A 15,876-nucleotide genomic window follows, 5' to 3' on the forward strand; every position below is an offset into this window, starting at 1 on the left:
CGACCAATCAAAAAATGATATGGCAACATGACATTTGGTTGTTTAGGAAGTTTTAGAAGTGATGATTGAGATGTGAGATATTTGTTAGGTTTAGCATGTTTGTAGTGTGTAGTTAATGTGTTGTCTTGTGTAGTTAGTGTAGTGTTGTGGATAGTTTTGTGTTGTGTGTCAGAACAATGAGGCGACTGCTGTCTCCAGGTAGAAACAGGAGTGACACACCTGCTGCTGTCAGGCTGTGATGTTCTCCTTTATAGTGAACAGAAATTAATTTTTTGGAGTGGCACAAATAATTTCTGGCATCTTATTGATGCAGAACAGCTGATTGATGCAGAACAGCTGATTGTTATACAAATAGTTTGAAATGGTTATTAAAAAGGGTAAAAGGTAAATGGCTGCAAATAACTTTGTTGTTTGCAAAACTTATACGTATGATTTTAAAATTGACAATTTATATTTGCATTTAAAGTTATGAAGTATGATTCATTAAACATGTTTGTGGTTGTTACAGTAAAAATATAACTTTTTTTTACTCAGATTTTATGTTTTCTGTCTGATTTTAGATCAGTTGTGTTAATGCACTATGTCAAAATGAAAACATAACTGTAAATTCAGACACGTGAGGTTGTGCTGAAAAGGACGAACAAGGCAAAGTAAATAGTTTTTAAAGCTGAAATGTAGAGGGGAACTCAAAAGTAGTAAAATGGCCAATTATACCCTGGACCCCAGAGGGTTAAACATTTTTTTTTTAACGTAACGCAATAGTTACTTTTCCTAGTAATTAATTACTTTTAGAATATTGTAACTCAGTTACTTCTCTGAAGAAGTGACTAGTAACTATAATTAATTACTTTTTCAAAGTAACTTGCCCAACACTGATCACACTAATCTGCCTTATTATAACAATGCCCCCGCCCCAAGAAACACTCACAAAAAAACCCAAAAACACATAAATACTGTATATTTTACTTTATATATACTGTATAAGACAGACTCTTTGTCCCATAAAGACAACATTTCACCCTTAAAGACTAGCTTTGACATATTAAAGGTGGTTTCCATGTGTAAGCAGCTCAGAAGGACTTTATGATTCATGTCTTTTGAAGAAATAGAGGTAATGACTGTGACATGTAAACCTGAAGACTAAACTCTTGTATCTGACCACAGTAAAAACAACACCAACTTAGAAACGTATTAATATCCTTACACCCTCTTCCTGTATTACACTGTAAGGACTTCTTACATCATCAAAAGGGAGTACTGTACTGCCCTAAGCTTTGAAATCCTAGCAGTAACTACTCAGTACTATTGGCTTGACCGTGTTCCCTGTCACTGACTCTTCATGGCTCCCCTCTGATGATAAGAAACACAGGCTATTACATCCCTGCAAAGGCCTAGAGCCTCAATGGCTTCCCTGCCGAGAAGCCACCAAGAGCTGCTCAAAAGAGGAAGAAAAGCTTTCAACAATGAAAGCATGTGTCACAGAGCTCACTGCGCCCCACTTAGCTAACAACTTCCAGTGCAGACATGCAATTACATCTGAAACTTATATAAAATGTGAAACATGCAGAATATTGAATATTGTACAGCCTAAGGTGGTATGTCAGCCCCGCATCAAAAGAAGGCAACCTCAAATTGTTAGAAACAAAGATGGAAGCCGCTCTGCGAGGACATGGCGTCTGTATGGTGTTGCCCAGGAACAGTGTTGAACTCAAGGACAAAGGCTAAAACCAGCAAATGCTCACATCGCACTCCTTTCACTTCTTTCACAGGCTCGGGTTACTCGTTGAATAACAGACATGCTTGTGGGCACATGATCTAACTGGAAGGAGGTGATTCCACTACACTCCCTCTCAGGGTGCTCACAGATATGCACAAAAGAAACCACTCTTACTGCAATGTTTCCATCTGCAGCTGACACCCAGCGGGCGAGGGACTCACCCCGTGAGGACGACCACGAAGTCCATTACATTCCAGCCATTGCGGAGGTAGGAGCCTTTGTGAAATGCGAAGCCCAGGGCGATGATCTTAATGGCGGCCTCAAAACAGAATATTCCAATAAAGTAGGGCTCTGTGTCGTCCTGCAGAAAGACAGAGAGAATCAGAGAGGGGATGAGACCAGCAGAAGAATATCTTTTTGTTGGAGGTAGGAGAGTGTTTACTGAAGCATTAAGTCAAAGAGCAGGGGGTGAATAAAAGACAGGGAAAAAACTTCTTTCACTTTTTATGCCGGCATGAGCAGAAATGCAGGAATTGAAGCTCTCTTTTGGATGAAAAGACAGTAAATACTGGGAAAACAAATATCCACAAACGCAGGATGATCGTATGGGGGTATTGTAAATTAATGGCGCCCCAGGCGTGCACATTTAATGCATTCAAACAAAAAAATGTAGCTTCAAGTGAATGCAGACAACTACATGTGCAAACAAAAAATTAAACAAGCTGTGTGTTCTGTTAAAATGTCACATTAAATATCATCAGTGCTGCGTGACTCCAAAAAAAGGGCAACCTCTGCTGAGGCCATGCAACAGGGCACTTTAAATGGAATAGAGGGCCTTTCTGTCTCACCAGTGAGGTAACAAAACCAAAACTAGAGGTCAGGTAGAGTATCTGGCACTAAGAAATGGCCACTTAGGCTGACCAGAGAGGCATTTGAGGTACTTAGCCTGATAGGGCAGCAACAACAAAGGCACTTGGCCATTTCTTGTATGACATAAGAGAAAAATAGGGAAGGGAAATCTTGCTGCGATTATGTTGGTAGATGGGCAGAAAGAGGAAAAGGTGAGGTGGGGACTGACCAGAAGGTCACTTAAAGTACTCGTGTAGCATTTGAGGTTCCTAATAAAGAATCAGATCCAACTGAAAGGAGTCTGAGTGCTTTATTTGCCCTTATTGTGTAAAATACAAGGCAAATGAAAGGCACCTTCTTAGGATCCTAACCACAGACTGTATATAAAAGATGGATGTAGCCACTATAATGTCATTGAATGGTTTGCATGGTGATTTGGAGCCAGACATAAGAGATGGATGGATCTCGCTGAGAAACTCTCATACAGTTTTTACTTGTGACTTATGAAGCTGCTAGAAAGCACAGCCTTGTTCTTTGTCTCTACTCTTATTGTGATGAACATTTACAAAAAGAAACATCCTGATATGTTAACTAAGTCTTACAACCAGCTATTGAAGCAACAACCACATCAGAAAGGTGTTTACTGAGATCATGGATCATGAAATGAGCAGCTGAGCCATTTTTCCATAGATATCTACAGAGCTGCCCCCTGCTAACCATGAGAAAAAATTCAGGTATAAGACCTCAGATTAAAGACTTTTAAGTTACGTGAGTCTTTTATAGACAGTCGTTGAAGGTTAGTTGGGCACAAGCATAGCATTAGAAACTTCCAGGGAAGAACTTGACCCAACCAGAAAAGAGGTTGGACTGTTCAAATGCCCTGCTCATGTGTCATGGGAAAATATAAGCAACCAACCAGGTTTTTAAGGTGTCAGCTAGAAGTGCCAAAAACTGGAGCATTTGGACAGTCAAACTGGTGCTTAGAGCAACAACAGGAACACAAAAATGAAGCATCGCACTGGTAGGCAGGAGCAATTACAATAATTGGAGATAGCAGGGCCAAAAAGTCAGTTGGACCAACAAATAGGGCCAGTGGTCAGAACACATTGGAGCACATGGAAAGGCATTTAAGAGGCCCTGTGGCGTGACAGCCCATTCTTATTTCCTGGGTGTCAAATGCTGCCATTCTGTCACAGCTGCTGGAATCTCTCAGACACGAGGTCATGACGTGCTGGGTTATAACCATAGTCACACTGGTTTCACATCCAGCTGGTCAATTATACATGTTTGTAAATAGCAGCTTAATGTCACACGTAAATGCACTTCATTTTTCAGCATGCTTCATTAATGCTGTGTATTATTAACCTAAACTAGGGGTGTCGAACATAAGACCAGCTTGCTAGAAATGCTGAAAGATTTCTTTCTTTCATACGGCAGCATGTCAATGTCATGTGAAAAGAGGTAATGTTGACATTGGACTTCCTTTTTCTCATAAGATATCTCAGGGATTAAATGCTACGACACCGTGAACTGTTAAACTCCTTTAGATGAACAGAAAGGGCCGTTTCACTGGTCCGGCCCTCTTAAGATGAAAGCAGGCTGTATAAGTCACAACACTATGACTTTTTCCTAAACCTCACCACGCAGTTTAGCCTTCTACTTTCACAAAATAAGTGTAAGTACAAAGTGAAGGAAAAGGAAACGAATCAGCAACAACGAATCAGTGAAAACAAAGCAAATCAAACTGGGAAGCACAAAGTTCCCAAACAGGACACACACTGAGCACTGAACTTTAGGAGACGGCGATTATCTCCTGGCATCTAACGCTGCTGCTGCACAATGGCTGTAAGGGACGCCTGGGATGAGAACGTGCTCCGACACGGGCCAAATGTTTGCACTCACATGGCAACACGTATGACTGGGCAGTTTATGTGAGCACTGCACTACACTCGAACCATGTCAAACAAGCAGCTCTGGGTCACAGTGGAATAATTTGCACTACGTGGTTGAGCTAACCCTAGGATGTGCTGCAAGTAAAGGAGCTAGCTCTGGCCTGTGTGGCAGGACACTCTTTGCCTTTGCCTCCCCATTAATATCTCAGAGAGCCTGAAGCGACGCACAGGGCACGAGCAGAGGATATCTCACGCCTACACTTTGCCTTCTCTCCCCCCTCCATTTTTTGTATCTCTCTCTCTTGCTCCCAGCATGCTACAAGCTGACAGACAGTGCCCCCAACCCCCAGCCTCACCCAGCCTCCAACGTAAATAATCACATAAAAGCAGTGTGACAGGCCCGTGCACTATAAGAAGGGTGACCTTTTCTATACCCCCTGAGTGAGTACAGGGAGCACATGATATAGATATGTTGGATGAGAGTTACTGAGGTGGTGGAACAAGAATGGGTTGGGTTTTTTTATAATTGAGGAACAAATTAGTGGCTTCTAGGCTATTAATTATAATAATTCCAGTGCCCTATAAAAGGACAATAATCATACATAAAGAAATTGAAATCTTTACATACATAGCAGGAGGAATTTTGGGAATCATAAAGAAAAGCCTTCTGAAAACAGCTAAAGAATCCTCCGCGGATCATGGCATTAAAGCCCTGCAATGGATGTGATGTACTCTCACTGAATAGCTTCTATCATCACTTCCACTTACAGCATGCCTGCTGGTCTATTGACAGAGCTTCATAAACAACAACAAAAGAAAAACCTGATCCCTTGTTCTAATTAAAAGGCATCTTGTTGCATTACATCCTCGAGGTGGAGGAGGCAGCGAGAGGATGCTTGTTTTCCTTCTTTGTGTAACCACTCTAATCACTTCCTCGTGCGCGTCTTCGCTGCTGAATTAGCATCACGACCATCAACAGCAGCAAGGTGGATGAATATGTGAGGAATTCTTTGACTTTTTCCACATCAAGCTGTTGCTTTTCGTAGCGCTGTTTGCCTTGCTATTTTTAAGGCTAAATTCCCCTTCGGCCACAGCACCCTCAAACTCAAGAGGAACAAAGTGCTGGAACATGCAGCTTTGCATGCACAATTTCTGTCCCCGGCATATATCGCACTTGACCTCGCTGTGCAGCAGTCTCTTTTGTTTCTCGTGTCTCTTTTGACTGGTCAGCAGTGCGACGTGACCGTCAGAGTTCAAATGCTGGTTTAAATTGCATATGTGAGAATGGCAGCAGGAGTTGTGATAGGATGAGGAAGAAGAAGAAGAAGGGTGGAAAAACAACCAGTCACAGCTAAACACACCAAATAAACAAAAGTAATTAAGCAAGTGCAGATCAATATTTGGAAAGATGCTAATTAACTAGTTGCTTACTCTTATTGATAGCTTATTGTGCAGGATCATTTATTAGACCATAATGAAGAGCTTTGTTTTAATCAATAACCACCTGATAACCATTTTTGATGTTCAGTAGGATATATTATTTCAGCATTTTTCTGCCTTTCCTTCTGGGATGCTCACTTTAGGGTTCATCACAGCAGGCCGTTTGCCTCCTCTGTCCTCCGCATGTCCTCCTTCACTACATATGTGACCCTCGTCTGTGGTCTTTTTCTTTTCCTCTTGCCTGGCAGCTCCATCTTCAACACCCTCTGATTTCCACTCTCCCTCATCTGCACATCCAAACCATCTTAGCCTTGCCCCTCTTCCTTCTCCAAACTGCTCAGCCCGAGCTGTCCCCCTGATGTATTTGTTTCTAATCCAATCCCTCTTGCTCTGTCTTTCAACAAGGACTAACTGTTGCATTTTGAAAACATTGGTTATCGCTGTTTTCTGATACAGCTCAGTTTCCACAAACCTGCACTGCTCCTCCTAAGGCTACAGGGAACTGCTGAGTTTCTCACTCGTGATTTAATTTCTCTTTTTTTCCACATGATTGCAGAACTATCTCACTGTGGGTGTTACTTTCCTCAATTTAACATATTGCCACTTTTAGTGAATTTGTTCTTTCACTGAATCTGACTGGAAACTGTGCCTCTCAATAAGAAGAGGAGCTGCTAACTGCAGTAGTAGTGTGCCATGGTGAATTTCGAAAGTGTGAAGGAGGTTATTAAAGTGTCAAATACAAGTGAAGGAATCACTTTTGATGTTTACCACAAGAATGGACTTATATTTGTTAATAAGGATTGTAGTAGTGCCACGAAAGGCCCATACTGAGCATGCATAAATACGTAAAACCAATAAGCAGTAAACTGGAGATTAATAAGTGTCGAATAATTAGCAATTAGTAAATGTGTGCACTTAAAATAAAGTGTTGCCCAATATTTTTGTAAATCTGGCACCTCCGGGGAAGGGACAGAAAATCAACGTGTGAGGGATGCGACCTTAAAGAGATGGACTTACCAGGCGCTCTGACATGGGCGTCTTGTCACCGGCAGGTAGATGCTGCTCCAGGGCCAAGACGATGCAGTTGGCGATAATTGTGGCCAAGATCATGTACTCAAATGGAGTGTGCAGAGTTAAGGAGCAGTTATAAATGATGTCACATGTATTTCATTTCAGTATGTCTGCAAACCTTCTTAGCACTGATAAACTACTTTATACTGATGAATAAACATCACATTTTTGTAACTCATCTATTCTAATGGAATAAGGAAGCAGATTCATGGCGGTTGCACAGGAATGATCCTGCATGCCCCTGTGCTAAACTTGAATTTAGATGCATTCTGTCCAACTAAGCATAAATTTTCCATCAAGCTCTGGTTGAAGGCCTTTTGTGGAAAGAAAGCATCCTATACATGTGCTCATGATCCTTCCAGATGGTTGACCACTTCATTCTGTCATTCATTTTCACTCGGTTACTGCCCTGAGGGTCAGTGCCTATTGAGGGTCCATGAATCACAAGGGAATTGGAAGCTGATAATCGTAACAGCAAAGATATGGATAAAAATACTGAGCTGCTTTACATATCCTGAATATTTCAGGAATGAGCGTGAACGCGGTGATTATTTTATTATCTTGTCCATATGGAATATCAGAGGTTCCGGTTCATATCAGCCCATAGAGGGCACGGACAAACTGATAAATGCTGTTATTTGATTAGAGCTAATGTTGTCCTCATTGTCGCCCACAGAGCAGATCCAGCTGTCTGGTCATGTTCATCACACAAGCCCTGTGGCTTCCCAGTCTAAACAATTTCAACACAGAAATATATAACCTCTCTCTGAGCTTATAACCTACAGTGGAGTCTTTAAGAGACATTAAAATATAAAAAAAAATTTTTTTGGCTGTTTCTGGGACAACCAGGAGTAACAAGCCACCAAGTTAAAACCTGAATCTTCGTCAGATGATGGCTGATTTTTTTTTTGTTCCCCAGGTGTACTTTTTTCCCCCCTTCACACAAATAAAGCCTGAATGTGATCAGAAAATAGAATTTAAACCCTCAGCAGCAAAAGTCGTGCCTGTTGTTTACATGCAGATATCAGTTTAGCTTTTTTTTTTTTTACATTTTAAAGGTTAATGTTGCATTATATATATGAAAAAATGTGAAAATGAGATTATCATTATTATTATTATCATTATTATTATTATTATTATTATTATTACATCTGTAACTCTCTAAAACGTTTTTAACGTTTAACATCATTAAAACACAGCTACAAACCTACTTTAGGAGGGGAGTGAAACTGCGTCTTAAAATCGGGGGAGATGAGACTATTTCCTGAGATTTTTTTTTATTGATTTTTTTTTATATATATAAATGAATGAAAGACTCAGAAACACGCTGCTGATGATCAAGTCTTTCGCTAATTTTAAGAGAGCAAACTGCGATTATAAAAGTGACCACGACTCCTCGAAGAGGACTTTTTTTCTTTTCTTTTTTTTCCTTTCTTTCTTTTTTTTTTGCAGTGTGGAATAAACGGTGTGGAGTGGGGAGCGTGGGCGAGTTCAGCACCACGGAGAGGGCTCCCGACTAAGACAACGAGGCGTGCTGCTATCCTGGACGAGCGCTCTCTGTTTTCTACTTAAAGTAAACTGCCCCCCCCCCCAAACACAACACAGTGTAGGAGAGCACGGGGATAGGGCGGTTAAGCACAAGCCACATCGCCCCTTTTACGCACGCATCTCTTCATTGACTCGTAGCTGTGCGGATCAATAGAGATGTTTGATCGTGATTAACCACTGCTGTCAGTGCCCAGCGAGCAGTTTACAGCTGACATACTGATAAAAGAACTTCTCGGTATATATGTGGGCGCCGGGAAGGTGGGGGTAATAAAAGAGGCAGCACAATAGGCGGATGTGAAGTCTTTTCACAGCCCGCTGCTGTTCAGAGAACAGCTTTGTGTCATGTTGAAGGGAGATAAGAAGCGGGGCGACAGGTGTAGCCAGCGTTGCGCGGAGGGGGATAAAGAGGGGACAGTGTGTTAGCGGCTACTCCACGGGCGTAAATAGCTGCACATTCAACACTAGAGAAGATAATCCACATCTAAACTTAATAGCTTGGCAAACAGGCCTGCAGGCGGTTGTGTGGCTCTGCTTTTCAACCACTGTGCCTCTAGGCTACAGATGCACCTGCTCTGTGCGTCAGGAAGGATATGGCCACTCTGTTATTCGCTTTGCATACTTCCTGATGAGGTTGTCCTCGCGGAAGATGAAGAGGGAGCGGTTGACGGTGAAGCAGTTTTGTTTGACAGGGTTCGGGTTGTAGATGGCCATCGTCCGGGCTCTCTGGGCCATCGACTGCTTGTACATCCTCTGCCCACCCGGAGCGCCACCACCCCGGGCGCCTCCTCTCCCAGCGCCCGGTCCACCTCTCCCTCCGCCGCCTGCGCTTCCTCCATAGCGGGTGGGTAGATCTTCTGCGAAGCGAGCCATTCTGGAAACGCACAGATCCAAAAGGGGAAATCCAAAGTGGTGTCAGTGGAAATGGAGGGGAGAAGCATCACAACAAACACGCTTCATACAAACCACTGCTCAGCGTTAGTGTGAGGAGAAAGCGCCGCGTTTGGGAAATAACAGATAAAAGGTGGCCTCACTGAAAACCACGCTCTCTTGATCCTTTCCATTCATTCATCTTCAGCGAAATTTAAAACGTTAAAGTTTTTGAGCCGCAAAGCACTTCCGATGTAAATCACTCAGTTAAGGCTGTTGCATCCATTACAGCTCAAAGTGGAGAAAAATCAGGCTGAAATAAGATGAGAACATCCTGCCTCAGTCCCAAATCCTGTCAGCATCGTCTCCAAACACCAGTTGAAATGTCAGGCGCTCAAAAAAAAAAATACCATGAGGAAAAAGAAAATCCTTTTTTGCGGCTTTTTCCCCAACCGACAGCAACAATAAAACAAGCAAATCCAGCAGGAGTATTAGTCCTCTGATTTCTGTTTGGTCGCTCCCTGCATGAGGGGCTGTAGGTTTTATACCAAGTCCTCGGTGGAATAAGGAAGAGCGCACGTGACCAGAACGAGCCTATCAGTGACTGGAGCGCACAGACGCGCTCACCGTCTGCTGGCAGGTTATAATGAAGTTCAGAAAAGCCCTGAGGCTCGAACATTTCCCTTTTGGCACCAATGAGAGAAGATTAATGCTTATGAAAGACGAGGCTAAGATCCACCTTTAACATCTCACACTGCAAAACAGGTTGCGCAAGTATCCACATTTAGACCGTGGTTAGAGTAACCATGTTAGAGCTAACAAAAAATAAATAAAAAGGAATTCACTAGAAGATGAATATATGTTAAATTAAGATGAACGGAATCTACAGAGGTGCTGAAAATGATGTGAACATTTTAGAAGTTCAGATCCAAAAACAACATCAGATCTCCTAAAAGAAGACAAAGATAATCCAGTTAAACAAAAGACCAAAGAAACAGTTTGTTCATTCTTTCATTCATTCAATCCATCAGTTATTTAATTATTGCAGAAACACAGGAGACTCAACGTTTCAGAAACTTTGCAACATTATTGTACCTAACTGACATCTTTTATTTTTAAGCACATTTTTACTCCACACAGTGTGTATTTGTGCATATGATAGTTTCCTGTTTGTTTGTTTTTTTTAAATTGTTTTCTTTATGCTTTTGTTCCTGTTTGTCTGTCAGCAACGTTGTGTAAAATCTGTAAATCCAATTTTTATGAAACCTTTTCTGTCTGCACTTGATGAACTAAATTAATTAAACTAGCACATTAAACCTGATCTAAAGTACTTTCATCTTATTTGCTTATATTGAATTATTTCTTTATTTTTTACTATGACTTATATTTGATTTTCAAAGGTACTTACTGTAAATTTGTTTAGCTACCAAAAGAATAGCTTTGAATCCAAAACATCAATGTACTGCTGTCGAATGGCTCGGTCATTCGACAGCAGTAAAAATAAATAAATAGATTTTTAAAAATCTGTAGTTGCCTATCAGATTATTAATTAATCAGATTATTTTGATTGCATGTGTCGCCTGACGGGAGGAAACCTGTCTCCAAACAATTGCAATCACTCTCAGATGTTTAACATTTGTTTTGAAGACAGCAACTAACTGTGAGTGATCGTACACCTGGTCCCCATCTCCAGCGACCGTTTTCCCTCGGGTGACCCCAGCAGGAGAGTTATCGACTAAAATTAAACTAAGACTGGACTTTTATGCAAGACCCCTTTATACAGCAATATGTGACTCTATTTAACCACATAAGTCCGTAAAAACATTCTTATTTAAAAATTTGAAGTCCCCTAAGAAAACGGGGATAGGGCCAAAAAGAAATATATAAAGTTAAAAGAACGGAAAGTGAAAAAATCTCAATATACAAACTGGTAAAGTGCTGCCCCCTGCTGTTGAAGGTTTGAATTAAATTCCGCAGAGTGGGTAATTACAAAAAGTACCTTTTAAGATGGAGCAGAGAGACTCACAGGACTGTTAATGTTTAAGTTCAGAGATTGGTGGAGCATAGTAACTGTGCTTCAGCTATGTGGTGCTTAGGTTTTTGTGGATGTGCCTGTTGGATACAGATCTGAGTTTCCATTCAGGAGTTTTTAATTCACTTGCAAGATAAATCACTGGCCTTGGCAGAGGTATGCGCTCTCAAACGTCTTTCATTAAGTTACATAAATGTTTGATGGGCCTTTTTTCAACCTGACCGCATGCTCAGAATTTTGTTTCTTTATTATTTACACACAGCATGTGTGTACAGAATGTGGGGGCATTGGATGTCAGTTAAAACTTAACTACAAGCTTTAAAGTGCTTTATTATTTTTAGGGGGTTGCCAGATTTGATCCCCTTCCTGATGCAGCTTTCCCATTTTTCCGGGGCTTGGACCGAGACGCTAGCTCATGCGCCTTTGAAGCTGGGTGTGTCCTGCCAGAGCTGAGCATGGGGATATTTCACATGCATGGCAGATGTGTTAACCACTACAACAAAGAGCCACAACTAAAGTATAAACATCCTCACAGACACACGCGTGATGTTGTCTCCTCACTCTCTCTTTTTGCTTTTCACATGGTAATGTTTCCTATTCTTCTAGCTGGGCTTGCATATGTGATGAGCTTTATAGATGTTCATGCTTCCACCATTGTTTTGTATTGTTTCGTTTCGTTTTCTGCATGCGTGATCATTTTAATGAGCTGCTGGTAGTTAGTTGTTATAGGAAGTGGTTGCTACCTTGATTCAGACCGCTATAAATCAGGCAGGAGTCTGCAGAGATGAACATTAATTGCCGTTTTATGTGTGCCACTTACCGGAGACGATGGTTATGCTTTTCAAATTAGATTTGGAAACTGAATCTGCTTTGCCACTTATATCTGTAAGTATGTTTTCTTTCATTCATCATTTTCTACGACAGTATTAATGAGTCTGAATATTGAAGTAGTCTGAATCCAGTTTCCTGTTTTACTGCATGTCATTACTTCAGCTTCATGTGAGTCACCTCCTATTAATATTCATAGAAGAATTGTTGTACTGGTGTCTTTTTAAAGCAAACAGATGATTGTTAACGGCTTGTTTCTCTATAGTTTTCTTTGTGTTTGTCCTTCAGGTAGCATGTGGTGTTTAAGCTATGTTCAGTTGGTACTAATGAGCCCTAAAGTGTGCCAAGAAAATATCCCTCACAGCATTACACCACCGGCAGTCTGCTGATACAAGGCAGGATGGATGTATGCTTTTATGTTGTTCATGTCAGATTTTGGTTCTATCATCTGAACATTGCAGGACAAATTGAAGCTCATCACACCAGGCAACATTGTTGTAATCTTCTGCCATCCAATCACGGTGAGCCCATGTGGTTTTAGTTTCCACTTCTTAGCTGCCAGGAGTGCACCTGGTCTGGTTTTCTGCTTCTTTAGTCTCTCTGCTGCAGGGTTTCACATGTTATGCATTCGGAGACGCTTTTCTGCAAACATTGGTTGTAGCATTTCCACCTTCTCGGAGCAGTGTAATCATTCTCCTCTGACATCTACGTAGCAGTTCTGTATTTTAACCCAGAGAACTGTCGCTCACTGGAAATTTTCTCTTTTTTTAGACCATTCTCTGTAAATCCTATGGTTGTGCGGCAAAATCCCAGCAGATCAGATCAGCAGGTTCTAAAACACTCAGTCCAACAACCATATCACGCTCAGTCACTGAAATCCCCTTTGTTGCCCATTCTGATATTTCAGTTTCAACTTCAGGAAGTCTTCTTGAGCTGCTGCCACATGATTGGCTGATTAGACGTGCTAATAACGTAAAAAGTGGGTGTAAACCAAAATTATGTCAACACTAGAACACAAAACATGTGTCCACATAATTCACATTAGCCAAACAAACAAAATCTACATGACCTGCTCACTTTACACTCTGGTATGATCTCATATTTGTTTAGTGTGTCATTTTATATTCATTTTCATGTTGCTTTATTTAATTTTTTATATACATATTACGCTTTGTTAAGCAAGTTTCTTGTATTATAAAACGCTTTAAATAGAATTTTTAATGGATTTCATGATTTTCATTTTCTTACTGGGCATCTTTTTCTTGTTTTTCTTCATTATGTAAATGAGCTCTAATGTTAGTATTACCTTTGCTTCATCTAAGTATTTGTTTAGTTATGTAATTTCTTTATTTCTTTTTTTTTTTTTTACCTTTATACATTATTTAAGGTTTTATAGACTACATTTAATGTTTTAGCTTCTGTAACACAGGAATTTCACAACTTTGGGGAGAAATAAACTTATCTTATTTCATAAATTTAACCTTTGCCGCAGATTTTATAAAGGAAGGTGTTGCCTTTTCAGCCTGAGTACACTTCATTTTAAAGCTAAACTGCATGGTGCCATTTATTCATGAACATGAGACAACATTTCACCATTAGTCATAAAACTTCAGACTTTTCTTACCTTTTTTGTATCTAAAGTATTCGGTTCATGTTAAAGTAGTTGCTGTGAAATGCTGATCATGGATGCAAACTCATTAGATATGACTGAGGAGACATCTGGTGGTTTAGCTGATTTACTGCAATAAGAGTTACAGACACTTGTGCTGTAGTTAGAACATTGAGTCAGCAGATGTCTGTGCAGTTGTGTGCTGGAAAAGCTGTTAAAATAAAAATTTAAAAAAAATGGAAAATATCCAGAGCACAGGATTTGGTGACAGAATTAGTCTACCAACAGTATGATTTCCAACCAGCCACACCCAAACTGTCTCACCTCTGATTAGTGGAGGTGCTCTTCAGGTTGTCATGGTTCTTTATGGCCTCCCGGACACCATCTCCCATTTCTCGTCTGCTCATCCCGTCCAGGTGCAGAACAGTCTCGTACTTCTGTTCTGGGTCCTTGTCAGCGGATATCCATGAGGACTCCCCCTGCTCTCCAGTATCTGATGGCCCCGGCCCCGGCTCCTCCTCCTCCTCCTCCTCCTCCTCTCTGACCAGCTTCTCAGGACATTCTCTCCTGTCAGGTGACCGAGCCCAGGTGTCTAAGTACTCCGCCCCCATCGTGAGCATCCTCCAGGAGCCGAACGTGGCTGAGCGAACCGCTGGAGCATGACAGAAGTAAACAGGATGATATTTATTATTTCTGATGAGTTTATAAGTTTAATATTCTAAAGCTTAAGACTCACTATATTGGCTGCCATTAAGAACCCTCAGATTGTAAAGAAATATATACATTATACAGGAATATATACAGGCATTTTTTCAATTTATTTCTTCAAAATATATCGTGCAGTTTTATTTTAGCTTTTGGGTGGGAAAAAATGCACACTGATTATGTAGAAGTTTAATAGAACTCACAAAAAGATTCACTCGGCTTTAAAGGGTTATGTTCATTCAACTGGTTTAATGATCATAATACAATAAAATGCCATTAAATGCTTGTTTTAAACAATCAAAGAAAAAAAAGTTGAAAACACTATAAATATATTATATACACTGCAAATTTTCGAGGCTGTATGTGTCATGGGCTGTCACATTTATATCACCAAATGTGTATATGTTAATGATTACGCACCGTTTTTTCTTCTTTACAACTTTGTTTCAGTTCTGAAAGGTGCCCAGCTTCTGTGACTGCACACCAAGCCTTAGATCATCACCAATCCTCCACCGTGCTTGACAGCAGCTCACTGAACTTTAACATTTAACATGCTAACTTTACATGTGTAATGATGAGATTTATGTAGCAGCTGAAGCTGTTTGAGCATCCTGGCTCAGTAACACCTACTCGAGCCTTTTTTAATGATAAGAAAATAACTTTTTTTTGTGCCGTTTCAAATTCTTCAAGCTCAAGTTTAAATCTGTAAAATCTGACATCTTAATCTCTGTATACAAACGTAGACTAAGTTTGTCAAACTTTCCATAATCTCCCAAGATAATCTCAGCCAATTTTACAGCAAAGATTCCCAAGAACTTCCAGAGAGCTGTTAAATTAAAGGTCCTTTAAGGCCGAGACACAGCATCATAACATGCTTTTGAACAGCGAAATGACTACACATCTCAGACCTGAACACAATCTTCTATATAAATAATTTTTAAATGCATAGTATTCATGCAATTACAATAAACTAAAGTTAATTTGTTAATCTTCTTGTCATTTCTGAGACTAAACAGGAGCTACTGACACTCGAGTTAATCTAGAGGCCTTTACGGACCATTTACTGCCGTTATAAAGCAAAGAAATATATGGAAGGCAAACAAACAAATACATCGAATGTGAGCAATCCAGAGTTTTACTTACCATAAACCACGGTGGATCGTCTTTCTGCCCATCTGGAGTAGTGAGGAACGGCTTTCTTCATCGCTGCTCGGTAAAGCAACACCAGTTCATGCAGGTCTGCTGACAGGAGGCTGCCCTGTATGGCACCATGTGAAGGGGCACCAAAGACCAAAAGAAAACTTTCTGCCACCTTGGA

At 40.6% G+C, this 15,876-nt stretch overlaps 1 protein-coding gene across 1 annotated transcript in view; it reads right to left on the bottom strand.

Annotated features, from left to right (window-relative positions):
- Positions 1-15,876, bottom strand: part of cacna1bb (calcium channel, voltage-dependent, N type, alpha 1B subunit, b) — a gene marked incomplete in the record, with an annotated part of 232,306 nt that extends 216,430 nt beyond the window's left edge. The window contains 5 exon segments of the mRNA XM_042220572.1: positions 1,939-2,078; positions 6,916-7,021; positions 9,110-9,388; positions 14,178-14,505; positions 15,702-15,876. Coding sequence (XP_042076506.1) covers positions 1,939-2,078; positions 6,916-7,021; positions 9,110-9,388; positions 14,178-14,505; positions 15,702-15,762 — 914 coding nt within the window.

The sequence above is a fragment of the Haplochromis burtoni genome, unplaced genomic scaffold, assembly GCF_018398535.1.
Source record: "Haplochromis burtoni strain Fernald_Lab_line unplaced genomic scaffold, NCSU_Asbu1 Contig_51, whole genome shotgun sequence".
Lineage (NCBI taxonomy): Eukaryota > Metazoa > Chordata > Actinopteri > Cichliformes > Cichlidae > Haplochromis > Haplochromis burtoni.